The sequence below is a fragment of the Astyanax mexicanus genome, chromosome 7 (genome assembly GCF_023375975.1).
Source record: "Astyanax mexicanus isolate ESR-SI-001 chromosome 7, AstMex3_surface, whole genome shotgun sequence".
NCBI lineage: Eukaryota > Metazoa > Chordata > Actinopteri > Characiformes > Acestrorhamphidae > Astyanax > Astyanax mexicanus.
The window spans coordinates 50,379,955-50,400,313 of record NC_064414.1 but is presented as its reverse complement, the minus strand read 5'-3'; the positions used below and the strand labels follow the sequence as shown (position 1 = coordinate 50,400,313).

Genomic DNA, 20,359 nt, shown 5'->3' with positions numbered 1-20,359 from the left:
TACAACGTGTAAGAGATTGGAGTCGAATTTTATATTTTTAAGTTTTGTCCAGTCGAAATACTGAGATCTTTAGTTTTCTTTAGTTTTTATTTGGGATTATTTAGTGTGGGGATTAAAACAATTAATCTTGGATGCCATGTATAACTAATATATATGTAATATGTAATCTGTGTCTGTTTGTCTGTTTTAGGATGTGCACATTCCTGTGATTGGACCATGGATAAATGGATTCCACATATCTAATCTATAGACTCATAGTGGTCTCAGTCCTTATTTACATTGTTTTATAGCACATTTGGACACTTTTAAACACTAATTCATCATAGTGACAATTAGATAAAAGCTTAAATATGTGTGTATGTGTATCAGTATTGTCATGCTTTAAAGTTGTTCAAATATTGATATTCTACAACTTTAAGAAAAATCTATAGCTATCTATATTTAAATTGAAGATTAATGCTGGAAGAATGACTGATCAGCTGGTTTAAAATAAGCGTCAGCTAGCTGCCTGTGCTGCTAACTCCTTCCAAAATGCCCAACGAAACCTCAAAGTCCAAGAAGTCAAAGCGCTCCAGAAGAGCGGCTCAGAGAGAAGCTCAGAGAGAAGCTCCAAGAGAAGCAACAAGGGAAGATCCTGCGAGAAATGAGCTGATATCCAGATCTCTGGAAAGCGCCCAGCAGTGCCTCCTCCAGCAAGACTACGGCACGGCTTTCGTCCACTACCTTCTGGTTCTAAACCTGGCGCCAGTTTTAAAGGACTTTGCCAGGGTAAGTAGACTTCTTCTTCTCAGGTTTGATGGTATTGGTAACATCAGTGGTTAGTGGTTGGTGTGGCGCAGTGGATAACACCGCTCCCTGTTAGCCAGTAAGCTCAAGTCAAGTCAAGTCAAGAGGCTTTTATTGTCATTACATCTGAATACAGGTACACAGTGTAATGAAATTACGTTCCTCCGGAACCATGGTGCAACATAGAACAACAAGCAATAGACAACATAAAGTGCAGGAGTGACGACAGTGCAACATAAAATTATGAAATTATAAAATTATAACACTAAATAACAATAAATACAAAATACGAGACAATTTAAGACAGGACATTGCAGTACCGATACGGTATAATAGAGTGTTTAGTGAGGATAAGGTGCAGAGATGTGAAACATACTGTAACATTATATGGGAGATTGGGGTTCAATTCCCCATCTGGGTCCAAAAGAAATAGTTTATTAAAGTGCACTATTTCACTTTTGTTCTCTTGTTTTTTTTGTTTGTTTGTTTTTTTAATTAGGAATCCTTCAGATTCACTCTCTTCAAGTGGGCCGATGAGCTGGACTCTCTCGGACGCATTCAGGACCTGTTTGACTCCTATGAGCAAGCTCTAGAGTTGTATCCGGTGGACGAGGTGATTGTTAACAGCATGGGAGAGCATCTCTTCAGGTACTCTTTACTCTGTCTTGTCTTTTATCATCCAGAATAGAGTGATCACTCTGGCTCCTTACTGTAAATAACACTATTAACACTATTTGCTCACATTTGAAGCTTTTCACTTTGGACAGAGACTTAGATTTTCTTGAAATGTGCCACAGAAAGAACATTTTTGTTCCATAAACAACCATTGTTTTGCTCAATGTGGCTCAGATCAGATTTTTTTTTGCATGGCTGTGTGAACGTGCCAAATCCATAAAAAAAAAAAAAAAAATCATATTGGAGTCACTTTCATATGTGGTCCTAAATTGGATACGCATAAGCTACATGCTTATCTCTCTCGTACCAACACATCTCTTGGTGCAGCTGTGCAGCTATAGCTGCAAAAACAGCAAAAGCAAACCGCCTGTCCTTTTTTCACCTCCTCGACCTGAGCATGAACTTCAGACCAGCTGTTTACTGTTTCTCCACTCCAGCAAAAGATGCTCCACATATGAGCTGCTAACTCATCCATTTCCCTTTATAAAGCTACGAGTCTCTCGTCTCTCTAATATGAGTTTTTTTGTTGTTGGTGAAGAAGGAGACATTTATACAGGTATCAGTGTGCAGCATATGAGCAGTTTCAGGGACAGATTCGTTCACACACAGATACAGATCACTTACATTTGTGAATGTGAACCGTCAAGATAGCCAAATCCGATCTGAGCAAAAAATCGGAGTGTGGCTTGTATGTGAATGCAATATAGACAATATATTTGTTCTCTTGAAAAATGTGAAGGACTTGAAGGAGAAATCTGGTGTGAAATGGATTTAAGGTGGAGTAAAATATGATAATGAGTATGAGCCTTTGTTGAATAGCCTACCTCTGTTCTTCCACAGCATTCTTAAATACAGCGCTTTTAACTGATGCTCCCAACAGACTTACAATGCTAGTGATAGGGGCATAACGTTGCTGAAAATCTCTATAATATTCATGCATTTCCACAGAATTAATTTTGCAATCAGTTAGTCATATAGAAAAGAAAAGAAAAGTCCTTAGTCCTTTTTATTTATCTAAAAATCAGTGCACAGACTTGTACTTTAAAGTACTAGAGAGCTGGACTTCAGTAAAAGTAAAATAGCTATATCAAAAAAGGGACTTAAGTAGAACTTAGTGTTCGCTAAGCTCCACACTTAAGTACAAAAAAAGTAGAATACTTTAGTTCCTTTACTTAAGTATTGCACTTTTTTTTTTATAAAATGTAGTACTGAAAGTAAAAGTACAGTACTGTGTTATTAGTGTAGTTATCACAGAAGTGGACAGTGGAAAGTTCTCCGAGTGAAAGACAGAACAGGAGCAGCTTCTTCAAACCCAGTGACAGTGCAGAGCATCTACCACTCTGGCTTTAGTGATAATGTGGGTTTGGAATGATTCCGAACATTTTTATAATTATAACGAGTAACGATGCAGCACATCAGTATATCAGAGGAACAGTATTAAACTCATCCGAAATAGGTAGTGAAGTAAAAGTGGAAATAGAAGTCAAAATAATAACCCAGTACTTAAGTACAGTAGTGAAGTAAAAATAATAATACATTAGATACAGATACAGCATTTTAGTACTTAAGTACAGTAGAGAAGTAAAAATAATACACCAGTAGATTCAGATACTGTATTTTAGTACTTAAGTACAGTAGTGAAGTAAAAAAATACTCCAGTAGATACAGATACAGCATTTTAGTACTTAAGTGCAGTAGTAAAGTACTTCTACTTCCTTACTGTACATCTCTGTTGGTGCATCAGTGGCAAACATACTGGAAAAGTTCACCACTATTGGTTTGTATTTTGTATTTCAGGATGGGTTTCAGGGACGAGGCTGCAGCACATTTTCACAAAGCCCTCAAGCTGCGGCCAGATTTCCCCGAAGCCAAGGAGAACTTCTACCGTGTGGCTAACTGGTTGGTGGAGCGCTGGCATTTCTTAATGCTTAACGACCACGGGCGGAACCGCAAGTACCAGCTGGCCATTCAGCGGGCGGTACAGGAGGGCTTCAGCACAGTGCTGGACATCGGAACGGGCACAGGCATTCTGGGGTAAGCTCTGTCACAGTAATCAAGTCAGGCTTTGTCTTTCTGATTTTGGCCTGTCTGGAACTCGATGAAACATTCTGGGTCACTTTTAACACAAAACAGCAGCTGAGACCAAAACAAGAGTCCATATTATTAAAAACTAAATTATTGAAGTTTGCTTTAATAATTCATGTAGAAATGCATGATTCTTTCCCTTCTGTTTAAAAAAATATGTGTTTGTTGTATTTTCAGATGTATGTACTCAACTTATATTATGTATTCTCTCTCTGGGTTGGTTCTTAATCAGGATGTGTGCAAAGAAGGCAGGAGCCAGTGAGGTCTACGCCTGTGAGCTGTCTAAGACTATGTACGAGCTGGGCTGTGAGGTGGTCTCGGCCAATAACATGGCAGATAGCATCAAAATTCTACACATGAAATCGCTGGAGATGGAAATTCCCAAGGATATTCCAAAAAGGTGAATATTCGGTGTCTATCATTAACTGTAGCTAATCTTACACCCTGCACAAGGTGCGTTGTAATGCTCATTGCTATCTTACACCCAACCAACAGTTTATTTTCACAACTTCCGCCTGCGTTGTTCAAATAGATATACATACATTCACAATAGGGCTGCACAATGGAAACATTTTACACTGCAAGTCATATATATCGCAATATAAAAAAATGCAAGGCCCATGGCGTCACCAGCCCCGCCCCCACCCGCATGCTGTCTTGCATTCGGACCGATCAAGAGCTGAGTCAGCACCAAGCTCAACTCAAAACCCGAGAGAAACAACAAAACATCAGTAATCTGCCTTTTAATCAGGCATTTAAATGGCTTTTTTAAAGGTAAATAAGAGTGTTTTTTTGGGATTAAAAATGTGAATTCAGCTGTAACAAGCATGTGCCCAACCATGTGGATGGAGGCCATGCGGTTATCTTGTCCTTCTCCCCCTCGCGCTTCTCAGGCAGCTGCAGCCTGTCACTCACACAGACACAGAGACAGCGCTGTGTATTTACTTCTAGTGTCAAGAATCAAAACATTGCAACATGACGTGTTTGAGTTAATTGTCTTAAGTGACATCACACGTCCTGCTATGTGGCTATTGCCAATGTGCACATCGCGATGACGATGCCTAAACGATATATTGTGCAGCCCTAAATTACAATATCTAAATAATGTCTAAATAAATAGATATATTTACAGTGCTTGTGAGTATATTTACGCTGATGGGCGTGGTGGTCTGGAAATTAGTTGTGTTCAGGTACATTTCTGGCGTTTTGCTATCTTGGAATTAGAAAACACTATTTTAATATATTTTGTTTGTTTGTTTGTTTATTTATTTATTTATTTATTTATTTATTTTTGTAAGGGTGTCCCTGGTTGTGACTGAGACTGTGGATGCTGGGCTGCTTGGAGAGGGAATCATCGAGAGTTTGATTCATGCCTGGAAGAATCTGCTGCTCCCGCCTCCTGTAAGTGCTTCCAGCCACTAGGTTTAGGTATATGTTTGGGTTACGTGCTTTGTGCCACTTTCTTATTGCGAAAGTGGTCTTAAAAGAGAAAATCCTGCAAATAAACGGCTATTTTTACACCATAAAAAAACACAAAGTAGCATCACACTTCATTGGTAGAATTCTGAGGGACCTGACATTTAAAATGAGTCACTGAGAGCTTTTAAAGTGCACAGATAGTTTATTAAACACACTGTTTATACACACAGTACCTGAAAGTAGACCTCTGTGTGCCACCATCTCTAAATTTAGTCACAACCCAAACAAATAGGTAGCATAGGAAAAACAGATTGGAACATGAATTATTTTGCAATCTGTTCTCCTATCCTACCTATTCTATTGTGCTGCTTGTTCTTTGCGTGGACAAATCTATGCCCCTATCACTAGCATTGTAAATCTTTTGGGAGCATCAGCTAAAAGTGCTGTATTTGGGATTGCTGGGGGAGAATGGAGCTGGGCATTTCCTGAAATGTTTGTAGTTGTTATCATGTTTTACTACAAAGTCTATTTCACACGGGAGTTGTCCTTTAAAATAGTCTCTAGGTGATATTAACATGTCTTAAAATGTCTTATATTTAGTCTCCCATACCTGCACATACTCTCTGTCTGAACACAATAAAGTTTTTAAAACTTTTCTTTTCATCCTGCCACCTTTTACATGCTGCCAATATTATAACCCCTTATTCCTGCCATTCTCAGCTCCCTCGAGAAACAGCTACCACCCACCTGCACTGCAAATTTGATCTCACCCGCCACTTACTTCACAGATCTTACTCTATTTGTGGCCAAGCCTACTGCAAATCACTGATTATCACTGTAATTAAAAAAATGTTATATAATTGTAAAATTATAAGTAATATTTATACTCAAGTGACCTTAATCAAACGTTAAATCAGATTGTGTTTTATGCATTATTTAATTATTGTGTCAGACTATCTGTCTGTAGTACGTACATGTTCATAACTCTCATATCCTTTAGTATATAGGCATGCAAATATTATTTCAGATTATAATATTCAGTATGAACTGAGCACAGAGTTTAAACTGAACCAACAGTGCCATCTGTTGCTTCTTTAATGTAATGGCATTTATAAAGAGCAAAGGGACAAAACTGTATAATCTTTCTTTACATGCAAACTCTCAGAAATCGGGTCATTTTCATTTAGGGGTGTACTCCCTTTTGTTGCCAGTGGTTTAGACATTAATGGCATTATGGTGTTGAATTATTTATAGTTATAAGCTGTACACTAACTACTTTCACTAAATCGTTGTGTCAAATCTTCAGTGTTCTCCCATTAAATAATATAAAAAAAATAGGGGTGTCAACGTTAAAGCATTAACGCGTGTTGTTAATTTGGAATCAGTAACGCGTTACTATTTTTTAACGCAAGTCAATTAAGGCACCAAGTTTGACTCCTACTTCCGCCGTAATCTGCTCCGACCCTGCCCAACACACTGATCTCTTTTCTGGCTGAACGATTGAACGGCGCTCTCATACGGTGTCCAGCAGTAACACTCCGATTCAGACAGTTTTCTCCCTCTCTCTCTCTCTCTCTCTCTCTCTCATTACTCACAACCAATTTTACAGTCCAATTTATCATGCATTCTTTATTCCATCACCCTATGTTGATTTTATCTTCCCTTAAACATACAAGTATATACTATTATTTTGACTGACACCACAAACATACATATAATTGCATTTTACATTTCTTACATTCATTCTTTTAATTAAGTTTAAATATCCACTAAAATAATTTGCGTCTGAAGAAAAACAAATGCGATTAATCGTAGTTAATCACAGAGTTTTGTTGTAATGAATCTGATTAAATTTTTTAATCAATTCACATCACAAAAAAAAAAATATATATATATATATATATATTACAAAAAGCGAGGGTTCCTTGACATTTACACAGCTCCTCTGGGCAATGTCCAGAAATGGATCTGTACATGTGTTATAAATGTACCAAATTAATATTTTTGACTAAAACCAAAATGAACAAAAAAAAAACACTTTTCTTTCCAGGGTTTTATTCAATATAACACTTTTTCCCCACCATTGCATCAAGATAAATATCCAAAATGTGTTGTTTTTGTTAGTTTGTTTGTTTTTTTGGTTTGTTTTTATTAAAATTACAATTTACAATATTTATTTAACGTTGATGTATATAAACGTGTGTGATAATCCCAGCACCAGTCAGACCATTATCCATAACCCTGTTATGTTACGGTTCAAATTGACCCGTTTCAAATTTTGAAGATCTAGGAAAAATAGTTAGAAGTATTTTTTCAGTATGAAACTTTTTCTACTTGCCATAATTAATTTATATTATCAACATATAATATGAACATATTTCGTTTCACATTTTTGCAACCACCCCCTGCAAGAACTAAAACAGAATTGCAATGTTATGTTTCAAAATTATGTAAAACTTTTGTTTTATATGTTGGTCTTTCAAAAGTAAAGTAGTGAAACATTTAAAGAGTTTGAACATTTATTTTTTGTAACGAACGAGTGAATTATACTATTTAAAGCATTACCTGTTAGAGGCAAGGAACACCACTGCACTAAATATTGATAGAATAATTAGTAATGAATTTAGTAATTAAATATTTTAGTAATTAAACATTGATTGTTAGGGTTTTTTTGGTTTTGGATAATTAAACATGCACCGGTTCAAATTGACTCATACAACATAACAGGAGGGTTAAAGTATTATATAACTTAATAATAAATCATTACTTGGTATAAATGATTCAGCCTTTTGTTGTATCGTCTCTAGTACATTTGTTGTTATCTGTGCTTAAAACACTCCAAAAGCTGAAATTAAACATGACTCTTGTTTAATCTCTCAAAAAATCCAGAATCCCGAGGAGCCGCTGTCTACCCCTTCCCAAACGGGCCGGGTCATTCCCGCTGGGGCGACGGTGTTCGGCATGGCTGTGGAGTGTCAAGAGATCCGCAGACACCACAGGTAAGACATAGAGCTCTCTTATTATTATTAATGAAGTGCTTATTTTATAACTGATTAGGGTCCAGCTACTCCTGAGTGAAAATAATGGTTGATAGATTGCATCACTTTACACAGCATCTTATTGGAAAACTGTCTACACAGAGCTGTGTTCCCAGCAGGTGTGTGTGTGTGTGTGTGTGTTTGCAGGCTGTGTGTGCCAGCAGTTGGAGGTCTGGATCTGGAGGCAGTAGGGGAGATCCGCAGTCCTGTGAGCTGCTCTGTCGATGCAGACGAGTCGGCCGAGCCGTACACCACAGAGAGACTGAGCCGGCTGCCTGGAGGCTTCACCGCCCTCACAGAGCCCTGCAGGGTGCTGGATATAGACTTCAACAACGTGCAGGTACACACACCTACGTTTAGCACCACTGCTGTGATCCTGCATGTTATAGAGCAGGGGAGTCCAAACTACGGCCCGCGGGCCATTTGCGGCCCGTTTGCTTTTGTGGAGCGGCCCGCGAGGTATTTAAGAAATAGAACGAAAGTTGGCCCGCTGTTAAGCAGGTTTTTATAATGTGAGACTCAAAGTTTGAACGCTAGGTGTCAGAAACGGGCCAAAGAGTCTAAAAGCGGAGAGGGTGCGCATTTCTAGCACAGAAACCCATGGCAAAAGAGTCTAAAAGCGGAGAGGGTGCGCATTTCTAGCGCAGAAAAACGGGGCAAAAGAGTCTAAAAGCGGAGAGGGTGCGCATTTCTAGCGCAGAAAAACGGGCAAAAGAGTCTAAAAGTTGCCGTAATTAAGGAGTTTAATATTAAGAAACATCATGAAATTAAACATCAATTTGAAAAATCTTAGTTCACATAACACTGTCAAAGATAGATTAAGATAGTTAGTCAAGTAAAATGGTATGTAAATGAAATAATCAGGAAAATTTATTATTTAAAGTGGTATATTTCATTATTTGTTTTATTGCAGAGTCTGTGGCCCGTGACTTCAAATATATTTCTCCTTCTGGCCCCCAACAAAAAAAAGTTTGGACACCCATGTTATAGAGAGTCTGAGGAGAACTGCAATAATGTAGACAAACCATGAGCTCTTTCTATATACATGACTGAATACACCTTTTTAAAAACATGACTACCTTCTGTTTCTCTGTATACTATTATCCTCCTTTCACCCTGTTCAACCCCACAGGAGAGAAAACCACCACAATGCAGCTATTATTATTATTATTATTATTATTAATATTATTATTATTTGAGTGGTGGGTCATTATTCTCAACACTGCAGTGTCAAAAACAGCAGCTTTGATTTCTGTTTAGGGCTGCACGATATTTGAAAAAAAAAAAATAACATTGCAAATGTTTTTTTCAATGATATATATTGCGATATCAAACAATACAGGGCCCATGACATCTCCAGCCCCGCCCCTAGCCGCCCACTGTCTTGAGTCCAGACCAATCAAGAGCTGAGTCAGCGCCGAGTGCTCAAAATCCGAGGAAAACGGCAAAACAACAGTAATCGACCCTTTAATCAGGCATTTAAAAGGCTTTTTTAAGGTAAATAAGAGCGTATTTTCTGGGATTAAAAGCGTGAATTCAGGTGTAACTGGAAATATCTGTGCAAAACTGCTGGACTGAGGTGCACAGCTTTCCACACGTGCCTACGTTTACAAGCAGCCCAGCCATGTTACCCCTTCCCCTCGCGCTTCTCAGGCAGCGGCCTGTCACTCACACAGACACAGAGACAGCGCTGTGTATCTTTTTCTTGTGTCAAGAATCAAAACGTTGCAACATGACGTGTTTGATTTCATTGCCTTAAGTGACATATATCAAAAATATATCGTGCAGCCCTAGTTTTGTTCCTCAGAGCTACAGCACCTCCTGCTGGACCAAACCTCAAGTGTTTTGCCTTAATCAATCTAAAATTTAGATATATTGGTTTCAAAGTTTATAAACAGTTTATTATGAATTATAATCATAAGAGGATACATGATACAGTTCTTCATTATAAGTTCTTCATTGTCCTGCAGGAGTTGGAGGGCCTGTGCTGCAGTAAGACGACTCGTCTGAGAGTGCCGGTGACTCAGGAGGGGGTTGTGGATGCTCTGGCCGTGTGGTTCCAACTGCATTTAGACCAGGAGAACAGCATCTCCACCGGGCCTCAGGAGAACACCTGCTGGGAGCAGGCCATCTATCCAATGCAAAGCCCAGCACGTAAGACAGACTCTTAATAATAGTTAGAAGTAACCTGTTGTGCAGCCAATTCATAGAAATAATAAATATTGGCAATTACCAATTTCTCAGTGTAGGGTTGAGCGATATGGCTCTAATATAATATCACAATAATTCAGGATATTGGCAATATTTATTTTGTATGAATATTTCTTACATTCCTAAACAATAACTTACCAATAATTTTCTCACATTTTAAGGTGAGTGTCTCTTCTTCTTCTTCTTCTTCTTCTTCTTCTTCCTCTTCTTCCTCTTCCTCCTCTATTGCAGTTTTGGATCCAAGAGTCCAATATCTTGCATTTTGATTTACAGTGTAAGCAGTTAGGTCACATCAGAGCACTCTTTTTCTTCTTCTTCTTCTTCTTCTTCTTCTTCTTCCTCTTTTTCCTCTTTTTCCTCTTTTTCTTCTTCTTTTTCTTCCTCTTCTCACCCTCTATTTCTTAATCTTCTTCTTATTCATCTTCTTCTTCTTCCTCTTCTTCCTCCTTTGCAGTTTTGGACCCAGGGGTCCAATATCTTGCATTTTGATTTACAGTGTGAGCAGTTAGGTCACATCAGAGCACTCTTTTTTTCCTCTTTCTCTTCTTCCTCTTTTTCTTTTTCTTCTTCCTCTTCTTTCTCTTCCTCTTCTCTGCCTCTATTTCTTAATCTTCCTCTTTCTCCTCTTCTTATTCTTCCTCTTTATCCTCTTCTTTACCCTCTTCCTCATCTTCTTCTTCTTCCTACATCACAGTTCTGGATACAAGAGTGTAACATCTTGTGTATAGAAGTACAGCGTGAGCAGTCAGGTGGCATCAGAGCATTGCGTCGTATAGAGTGAAAACATGACTAAGTGAGCTGTGAACTCAGTTAGAGCAGTTACAGTACAGTTAGAGCTGGAGCTGAGTAAAACAAGTAAAAATGTTGAATAGTGTATGTCTAGTTTAAGTTTCTATTCTATTGTCAGTACTTCTCTGCATGTAAACACAGCTTGTTTAGTCCATATAATGGGTGCAGCATAGTAGCTGAATGTATTATTAGTTAATGGGGTGTCCACAAACATTTGTATATTTAGTGTGCATGAAAAAACTGCTTGTGTGGTGTTTACTATGTATAAAAAAGATTGTATAAAGTAGTAGGATGTTTTTTTTTTTAAAGCAGTCATGTTATCCAGGTCTCCTTAACCTTTCTATTCACTTCATTTGGCGTCTAAATGATGAAACTTTCACTTAAATTCAAAAGTCTAGGACGGCTAATGCATGCAGTAATAATGTCTGTGTTTCAAAAGTTCTACTTTACTGCTGAACATTTCTAAACACATTATATAATATTCTGAACCCTGAAAGCAGCTCCAAATGTCTAAGTCAGCTGCTGTACGTGACTCATGGCGGTTTGGACGATTTTAGATCAGTGTTGCTGTGTTATGACACAGCTGCAGTCCTAGTCAGGCCTTAGCACTGATAAGAGCTTCCTATAGCATTAGGGCTAATTGTGGAGGGCAGCGTCTGGGGAGGAACACCCTCCTCATCCTCCTTTTCTCCTCCTCCTCCTCCTCCGCCGGTGATTGCTGACATCCTCTTTCCCTGACGCCCCGCTAGCACTGATGCCTCTCTTTAGTGTTCATGAAATTCTAATGGGGCATGAATATGCATACTGCTCTCCCAGTCACACACACACACACACACACCTGTTTGGATAGCATCAGACTCTAGTCCTGCAGGACTGCTCTTCACACACCTTATAAGCTTGTCTGGCGTTCTTGTTTATTTCAGTTTCCCTTTGAACAAAAGTATTGGGACACCTGCTTATTTAGCATTTCATCCAAAATTAAGGATGATAATAAAAGGGGTTTATCCGGCTTTTGTTTGACTCTGTTGTCCAGGAAACACTTTATTAGCACCATTAGGTTCATTTGTATGTGTATGTCCTATTCTATTGGCAATAATTCTCTACTATGTGGACTAGACTATACTGTATGTGTACATTTACACATCTGCATCAGCATTGTTCGCATTTTTATAGTTGCTGAATTTTGCCTTCGTTAAAAGTGTCAGAATTAGCTGATGCAGGGTTATCAGTACCATCACCACCATCATCACTATCTCAATCAATCTTCTCCACCACCATCACTGTCTTCACCATTATCACTATTTTAATCTTCACACCACCAACACTATAATCAGCACACTCAAACAAGTCACCACCATCATCATCGCCATTGACATTACATCACTAGAATCACAACACCATCACGACCACCATCACCGCCATAACATTATCACCACAGTACAAAAATCGCACCATCACATCACCATCATTACTGTCTCCACCATCGCCACAATCTCTATCGTCCTCACCATCAACGCTTTGATCACAATCTCCACAATCCTCACATCATACGTGTCACCATAATCACCATCACATCACAAGGATCACACCACCATCACAACCAACATCACTGCCGTCACATCATGACCACCAGCACATCACAAGAAACACACCAGCACATCACCATAATCACTGTTTTTAACGTCATTACTATCTGCATCATCCTCACCGTCACCACCATCACAATCTTCACAATTGTCACATCACCACCACATTACACAAGTCACCATCACCACCATCACATCACAAGGATTACCCCAACATCACGACCAACATCACTGCTATCAAATCGCCAATACTAGCACATCAAAAGATTGATCAAGAACCATTGCGTCACCATCACCACTGTCTTTAGCATCATTACTATCTCTATTGTCCTCACCATCACAATCTCCACAATCCTCACATCACCACCACATCACGTCACAAGGAACAGACTACCATTACAACCAACATCACTGCCATCACATCACCACCACCTCCATCACACAACAGTTCAACACCACATCACAACCAACATCACTGCCGTCACATCATCACCACCAGCACATCACAAGAAACACACCATCACATCACCATATTCACTGTCTTCACCGTCATTACTATCTCCATCATCCTCATCCTCACCACCATCACAATCACAATCTTCACAATTGTCACATCACCACCACCACATTACACAAGTCACCATCACCACAGTCACATCACAAGGATCACACCAAAATCACAACCAACATCACTGCCATCACATCACTGCCACCTCTATCACCCAACATTTGCTATCACCACTATCACATGGATCACACCACCATCACAACCAACATCACTGCCATCACATCACTGCCACCTCTATCACTCAACATTTGCTATCACCACTATCACATGGATCACACCACCATCACAACCAACATCACTGCTATCAAATCACCACCACTAGCACATCAAAATATTTATCGAGAACCAGCACATCACCATCATCAGTCTTTACCATTATTACTATTGCTATTGTCCTCACCATCACATCACAAGGAACACACTACCATTACAACCAACATCACTGCCATCACATCACCACCACCTCCATCACACAACAGTCAACACAAACATCACATCCAACATGACTACTATCACATCACCACTACCAGCACATTACACACCATCTCCTCACCATCATCACTGTCATCTTCACAATTGTCACATCACCACAATCACATCACACCACCATCATCACTGTCTCTACCTTCATCATTATGTCAGTCATCCTTACTATCACTATCATCACCTATCTCCACAACTGTCACATCACAAGCATCACCGTCATTACTTTCTCCACCACATCACCAGCATCACCATCTTTCCTCTGAATGTCCCTGGTGCATCATTTGGAGCTGTTTTCTTTTTTTTTTTTTTTTCTCCCCTCATCCAGACTGCAGTGTGAAGTGTGGAGATGAGCTGCTGGTGGAAGTCTCGTGCAGGGATGCGTACCTGAGACTGTGCTGCGTTGCCGTGGTGAGAGACGGCCAGACGTTTCACCTGGACAGCATGGAGGATGACGATGGTCTAATATCCCAGTCCAATCCTGAGGTGGACTTGTGCAGTGCACTGGCCAGCCTTCAGACCCGCCACGACACGCCAGCCAACATGTTCACACTGGAGTGCTCAGAAATCGCCCTGCTCAACAACGTTACCTATCACAACAGCTTTCGCACGGCACTGGACAAGCTTCTGACCTCTCTCAGGTGTTTTTTTTTATTTATTTACTTAACTGTATATGTGAGTAAGTCATGTCCAACCACAGCATTAAAAGGATAATTTATAGCTATCCGTTTGAGTAAGATGAACACTGTTGTTTATTTTATAAGCTACAGATAACAATTCTTCCCAATTCCAAACAAAAATATTGTCATTTAGAGCATTTTTGTTGCAGAAAATGAGAAATGGCTGAAATAACAAAACAGATGCAGAGCTTTCAGACCTCAAATAATGCAAAGAAAACAATATTTGGTGGAATAACCCTGGTTTTTAATCACAGCTTTCATGCATCTTGGCATCATGTTCTCCTCCACCAGTCTTACACACTGCTTTTGGATAATTTTATGCCTTTACTCCTGGTGCAAAAATTCAAGCAGTTCAGCTTGGTTTGATGGCTTGTGATCATCCATCTTCCTCTTGATTATATTCCAGAGGTTTTCAATTTGGTAAAATCAGAGAAACTCATAATTTTTAAGTGCTCTCTTATTAAAGAAAAGCTTAAAGCTTAAATGATCTATTCCTATTATTCTCAGAGCTTCTCAGGAGACGCAGGATCCGGAGGTCTGCTGTTCAGAGCCCCTCTACGTTCTGGACGTCTCTGAAGGGTTCTCCGTTCTCTCTCTGATGGCGGCTCGGCTGGGGCAGGACTCCGGTACCGTCCTGCGGGCCTACAGCTCTGTGGAGAAGGAGCAGCACCAGGCTCTGCTGCAGCTCCTGGGTCAGAGTAACGGAGTGGAGGAGAGCGCAGTGGAATTCTGGCTCAGCCAAGTGGACGACGAGTCCGCTTTGCTTCAGAGACCGGCCTCCGAGAAGCTGTGGAGCGCCATCATGCTGGACTGTATTGAAACCTGTGGGCTGATCAGGCAGAGGCTGATGGAGAAAGCCACACTGGCGAGGTGAGAAAAGGAACGTTGGTGTGAGGTCGTGAGGGATGGATTCCAGCCTTAACATTAAATTCACATTGTAAAGGTCCAAAATCACAAGTTTATCTATGACTGGTCATTGGGTGATGACAGACTGAGAAGGAAGGACAGAATGGAAAGGGGAAGAAAATTCTCAGTTCTTACGTGTGTTTTTTGTGATATATAAGCGCTTTTTTGACATATATACTATGGAGTATTGTCTAAACTTCACATTTCATGTGTTCCAGGTGTCTCCTGGAGGACGGAGGACGGATCTTCCCAGAGCGTATTATAATTCACGGTTTGCTGGTGGAGGCGGACACGCTGCTTCAGGAGAGTGCAGTACAGGGTACGGACCCCACCCTGGGGTTCAACATCGCCCCCTTCATCAACCAGTTCACTGTAAGCTTTCCTTTATATCACACTACACCACACTGAGATGCATACAGATACAAATACATATAGAAGCTGCTAGAGTGAATCTCAGTAGATAGAAATTAGCTTCTGTCAGAAACCCGTAAAGAACTATATTATATGGCAGTGATTTACATATTTTACTTTTTTCCTTAGCTGAAATACAAGCAGGTTACGTTTGCACTGTGTTTAATATAAAAGCTTATTTTAATTTGTGCAGTCTGCTTACAAAAAAACAAAACAAAAAAAACGTATGTAACAATTATGTAAGAACTAAAAATTGTAATGGTAAAATCACTTACTGTAAGGCGCACTGGATTATAAGGCACATTATCCGACACTAGTCAGGAATAGGGGTGTTGCCATGTTTTCCTTCGAATCCAGCAGTTCTGTAAAGCTAAGCTAAATTAAGTAAACAAAACTGTAATTCTTAAAAAAAAAAACACTTTCTTTTAAAACCTTTTTTCTAAGAGCACTGTAAAAACTGTTATTCAGGTGAGTAAAGTGCTTCTGTTTATTTACAGTAAGCTTAGATTTGCAGATTTCCACAAAGGCTAGCCGCAGTTAGCGGCGCTACACTGAGGAACCCAGAGTGTTTCGGTAAGCCAAGGCGATATCAGCTAGTGGTTCATCCCACGTACCTTGTTTTAACACAGTAAACACACAGACAGCTGTTTGAAATGCTCTCCTCCTAAAGGAAGAACGAGCTAGCGCGTTTAGCAGCTAATCCAGCAGTGCTAGCTGGGGTCAGCAACAGGCTACAGGCTGATAATATTCACCTCTGAACGAAGAAAGAGCAAGCGTGGTTAGCGGGTAATGCTAATACTGCTCCAGTCTTGAGTCTCAGTACTGGAGAACAGAGGAGTGGCTTTACTTCTCCTTACAACCTGAATGGTAAAATTCATACGTAAGGGACACTAATAATTTTGGGAAAATTAAAGGATTTTAGGTGTGCATTATACTGCAAATAATACAGTATATATCTAGAGAATATTGAGATTTTTTTATTATTTAGTCATTTTATTTATTACTTTTACAATATTGTCCATTCGTACACCATACATTAAAATATTATTATATATCCCAGCTCTAGTTGGAATACAATATCTATAATGTTAAAGATTGGCTCGAGCACATCGTTGCTTAAGGTGTCGTAGTTTCTCCACCTTAAATAGCTTCAATATTTGACTCCCCCCCCCCCCCCACTGTGTTCCCTCAACAGCATCCATCTTGTCAGGGCACCACAGTTTTTAATTCTCTGAAAAGCCACTTCAGTGAGCCCTGAGGATACTGGTCTCCTTTCTTGTTCTTCGTAATGTGATTTTCCAGCCGTACACACAGGAGCCAGGAGAGGCTTTGAGTGTCATGTTTACATGCTAATTTCAGTCAGGCACTCGAGGGATGGCGGCGTTATATCAGACGATGCCTTTGAAGTGCTCAGTTGAGGATGCTTTTCCGCGAGACCAGAAGGTTTGAGGGGAGCGAGGGACGCAGCGCTGCTCTGTGCAGCAGACGATCAGCCTGAAGACTGAAAGAATAGAAAGAATAGGACCATTTAATAAGTTCATCTGTGCATCACCCTTTTATCATATAGTACCAGTCAAAAGTTTGGACACACCTTCTCATTCAGTGTTTTTATTTATTTATTTCATTTCTTTTCTACGTTATATATTAATATTAAAGATATGAAACCAATTAAGGGACACAAACTGAATTACATAGTAAAGCGTGAAGGAAAAGCAGCAACTATTGTTTTTAGCACCTCCAGGAACTCCTTCAAAGACACTGAGAAAACTATTCTCAGTTGTTGATGATTGTAGCTTACATCCAATGAAAACTCAGAATATTATATAAGATCAGTTGGTACTTTTGACAGCAGGGGCAGTGTGCCAAGTCCTGCTGGAAAATGAAATCAAGGAATCAGAGTCTGGAGGAAGAGTGGAGAGACACACAGTCCAAGCTGCTTGAGGTCTAGTGTGAAGTTTCCACCAAGCAGTGATGGTTTGGAGAGACATGTCATCTGCTGTGGAGATGCTGATTTCATTTTCCAGCAGGATGTGGCACACTGCCTACACTGCCAAAAATGCAGATTGGTCTTATATAATAGTATTATTTTCTAAGATACTGAGATTTGTGTTGGTATTCATTGGCTGTAAGCCATAATCATCGACAATAAAATAAATAAACACTTACTATAATAGATCACTCTGTGTGTAATACATCTATATAATATGTATGTGTTTCATATAATATGTATGTTTGAGATGCACCTGTAAATAGAGGTCTGAAAGTTTGAAGTGTTCACTCTGACCAGTTTATATGTTTCATATATATATTTCCCTCTAAACTCTTATCAGGTTCCCGTTCACGTGTTTCTGGACCTGTCCACCCTGGAATGCACTCACCTCAGTGATCCAGCAGAGCTGTTCACCCTCGACCTCATGAACACAAACAACAACTACGACAGCAGAGACATCAGGGTAAGAGACTCGCCTTCAGTTCTTTTTACTCATTTAATTCAGTCTTCTTTTTTGTATCTTCCTCTAATGTGTATTATGTTAATGTGAGCTTTTTGTGCGTGTACAGTACCAGTCAAAACTTAGAATTTCTTGTCTCATCATTTATTTGAGAGCATCAGTTGTAAAGTAGTGAAGAGGTAGAGTTACAGGTATACAGTGAATAGCTCTATTTGAGTAATGTTCTAATCCAGATTATGAGAAGCAAGAACTACTCAACTAAAGAAATAAAAAAATACTTTAAGAAAAAATGAAACATTTCAAGAACTTTGAAAGTATCCTCAAGTACAGCCACCGCAAAGACCATCAAAAATGTTATGATTGAACTGGCACTCATCAGGACTGCCTCTTTTACCTCTGTTGTACAGGATAAGTTCATCAGAGTTACCAGCCTCAGAAACCGCAAGTTAACAACACCCCAGATAAGAGCACCTAAATGCTTCACAAAGTATTTTTTTGGTTTGTTTAACACTTTTAAGTTACTACATGATTTATTGTGTATTCCTTCATAGTCTGGATCACTTAAGTATTCATTAACAATGTAGGGGGAAAAAAAATGCTAAAAATAAAAACATGAGAAAAAATGAGAAGGTGTGTTTAAACTTTTTACTGGCACAGTACATATATAGTCACAATTTTATGGTCTGTGCGTGCTTTAATAGTTTAAAATTTAATAAAAATTTCCCAGTCTCTCCCAGCTCTCGTTCAGAAACCATTAAAACAGTGTCTTGGAAATGTTACGGCCAGTCCGCTGGCTCTTGATGAATCTGTCAGACATCGACATCTATCGGTTAGGAAATGAATGTAGTGCATGCAGAGCTTATGCAGCAGTGACGGTGCCTCTACACACATACTCACACACACACAAAAGAGTGTGTGTGTGGAGATGTTAGCTTGCGAATGTATTCAAGGCTAATTATGACTTAAGTGACGCGAATGAGCTGGTATGGTTACTTTGTTTCACAACAGTGGAAAAGAAGCTGAGATCTTATTTAAAGCACAACCATCCAGCCCTACTTACCGAGCTGAATATTAAATATGAATATTGTTCCCCCAGAGAGATCTTGCCTCAGGCCCCACACAGTAAACATGTTTAGAGCATATAGAGCATTTAGAGCATATACATATATAATCAGAAAAGGGAATCTGCAAGTGCCTTTGTGTCCAGATTTAAAAAAAATAAAATAATGTAAATGTTACTTTAATCTATATGTTGTTACTTTATTTTTTTAGAAAGCTCTTTTTAATATTAAGTGCAGTTTTCTCAGAGTCACAGGATTGTTGTACTTTATTTGTTTTAGTTTTTGTTTTTAGAATATTAAAATATATGTGAAATTGGAAGCCCAATGTCTGTTCTTAATAAGTTTAAAAAAAAAAAAAAGCTCCTTTGGGAGCCCAGAAGAAGGAAAAAGGCATTTTCTGTAGAGGCGCGTTAAAATGACAATATCATTGTTTATTGCAATAATTTCTGGGACAATATATCATCCTAAAAATGTTATTGTTCAGTTTCATAAATTTCAGACCAGTTTTGTTTAAGCCTGGCTTTAAGTTCTCCTCTCTGTCTCACCTGTGGCAGGTACGGGTCAGTGCCTCTGGCAGGGTGACTGCTATCCCCTTCTGGTACCAGATCTATCTGGATGCGGATTTAACTGTCAGCACATTCAGCCAGGACTCTCACTGGAAGCAGGCGGCCGTGGTCCTGCAGTGTCCCCTGGTGGTGAATGCTGGAGACTGGGTCCGGCTCACTGTCCAGCTTCACAAGAGCAGCATCTCTATAACAGCTGTCCGAGAGGAGGGGGAGGAGGCTACAGCAGCAGGTAACGCCTCGGCTTAGGAGGAGCCTCTGCTATGCCCCGCCCACTGGGAGGAGTTTGAGATGGACTCTGTAATGGATCTGTAAAGATCTGTATTTAGTTATTAGTGCCATAAGAAACAGGAGTGTTCAGTTTTTCTTCAGGCTTGGTGGAGGACTGAAGTTCAGTACGGTACAATATGGGGAATCTAATGCTGTAACACATTAAAAAAAACTTTTATGTGTATTTAAGCAAGTATATCATGAAACTACACTGGACTGGGTGCGCTAAGCCTGAGGAGGTAAGGGTGATGCATGTTGCCTGTAACTTTAGTATGTACTGTATTGATATTGATATTCATTTTGTATTGCCTGTAATTGTAACTTAATTGTTTTTTTCTTCTGGAATATATAACTGCTAAATACAGTTTATACAACAGA

The 20,359-nt window shown here is 39.4% G+C and overlaps 1 protein-coding gene across 1 annotated transcript; it reads left to right on the top strand.

The window, feature by feature from the left end:
* The first annotated feature begins 371 nt into the window (after positions 1 to 371).
* Positions 372 to 20,359, top strand: prmt9 (protein arginine methyltransferase 9). The gene is made up of 13 exons (XM_049481379.1): positions 372 to 768; positions 1,286 to 1,434; positions 3,259 to 3,495; positions 3,779 to 3,946; positions 4,845 to 4,947; positions 7,855 to 7,964; positions 8,151 to 8,343; positions 9,974 to 10,157; positions 13,969 to 14,281; positions 14,828 to 15,190; positions 15,445 to 15,598; positions 17,968 to 18,090; positions 19,703 to 20,359. Exons 1-13 carry the CDS (start codon positions 532 to 534, stop codon positions 19,958 to 19,960), a joined length of 2,592 nt encoding a protein of 863 aa, XP_049337336.1. The 5' UTR covers positions 372 to 531; the 3' UTR covers positions 19,961 to 20,359.

Coding starts and splice junctions, on each gene's coding strand:
- prmt9 (XM_049481379.1), top strand. CDS start 532: ATGCCCAACGAAACCTCAAAGTCCAAGAAGTCAAAGCGCTCCAGAAGA. Junction 1,435..3,258: donor ATGGGAGAGCATCTCTTCAG/GTACTCTTTACT, acceptor TTTGTATTTCAG/GATGGGTTTCAGGGACGAGG. Junction 8,344..9,973: donor TAGACTTCAACAACGTGCAG/GTACACACACCT, acceptor ATTGTCCTGCAG/GAGTTGGAGGGCCTGTGCTG.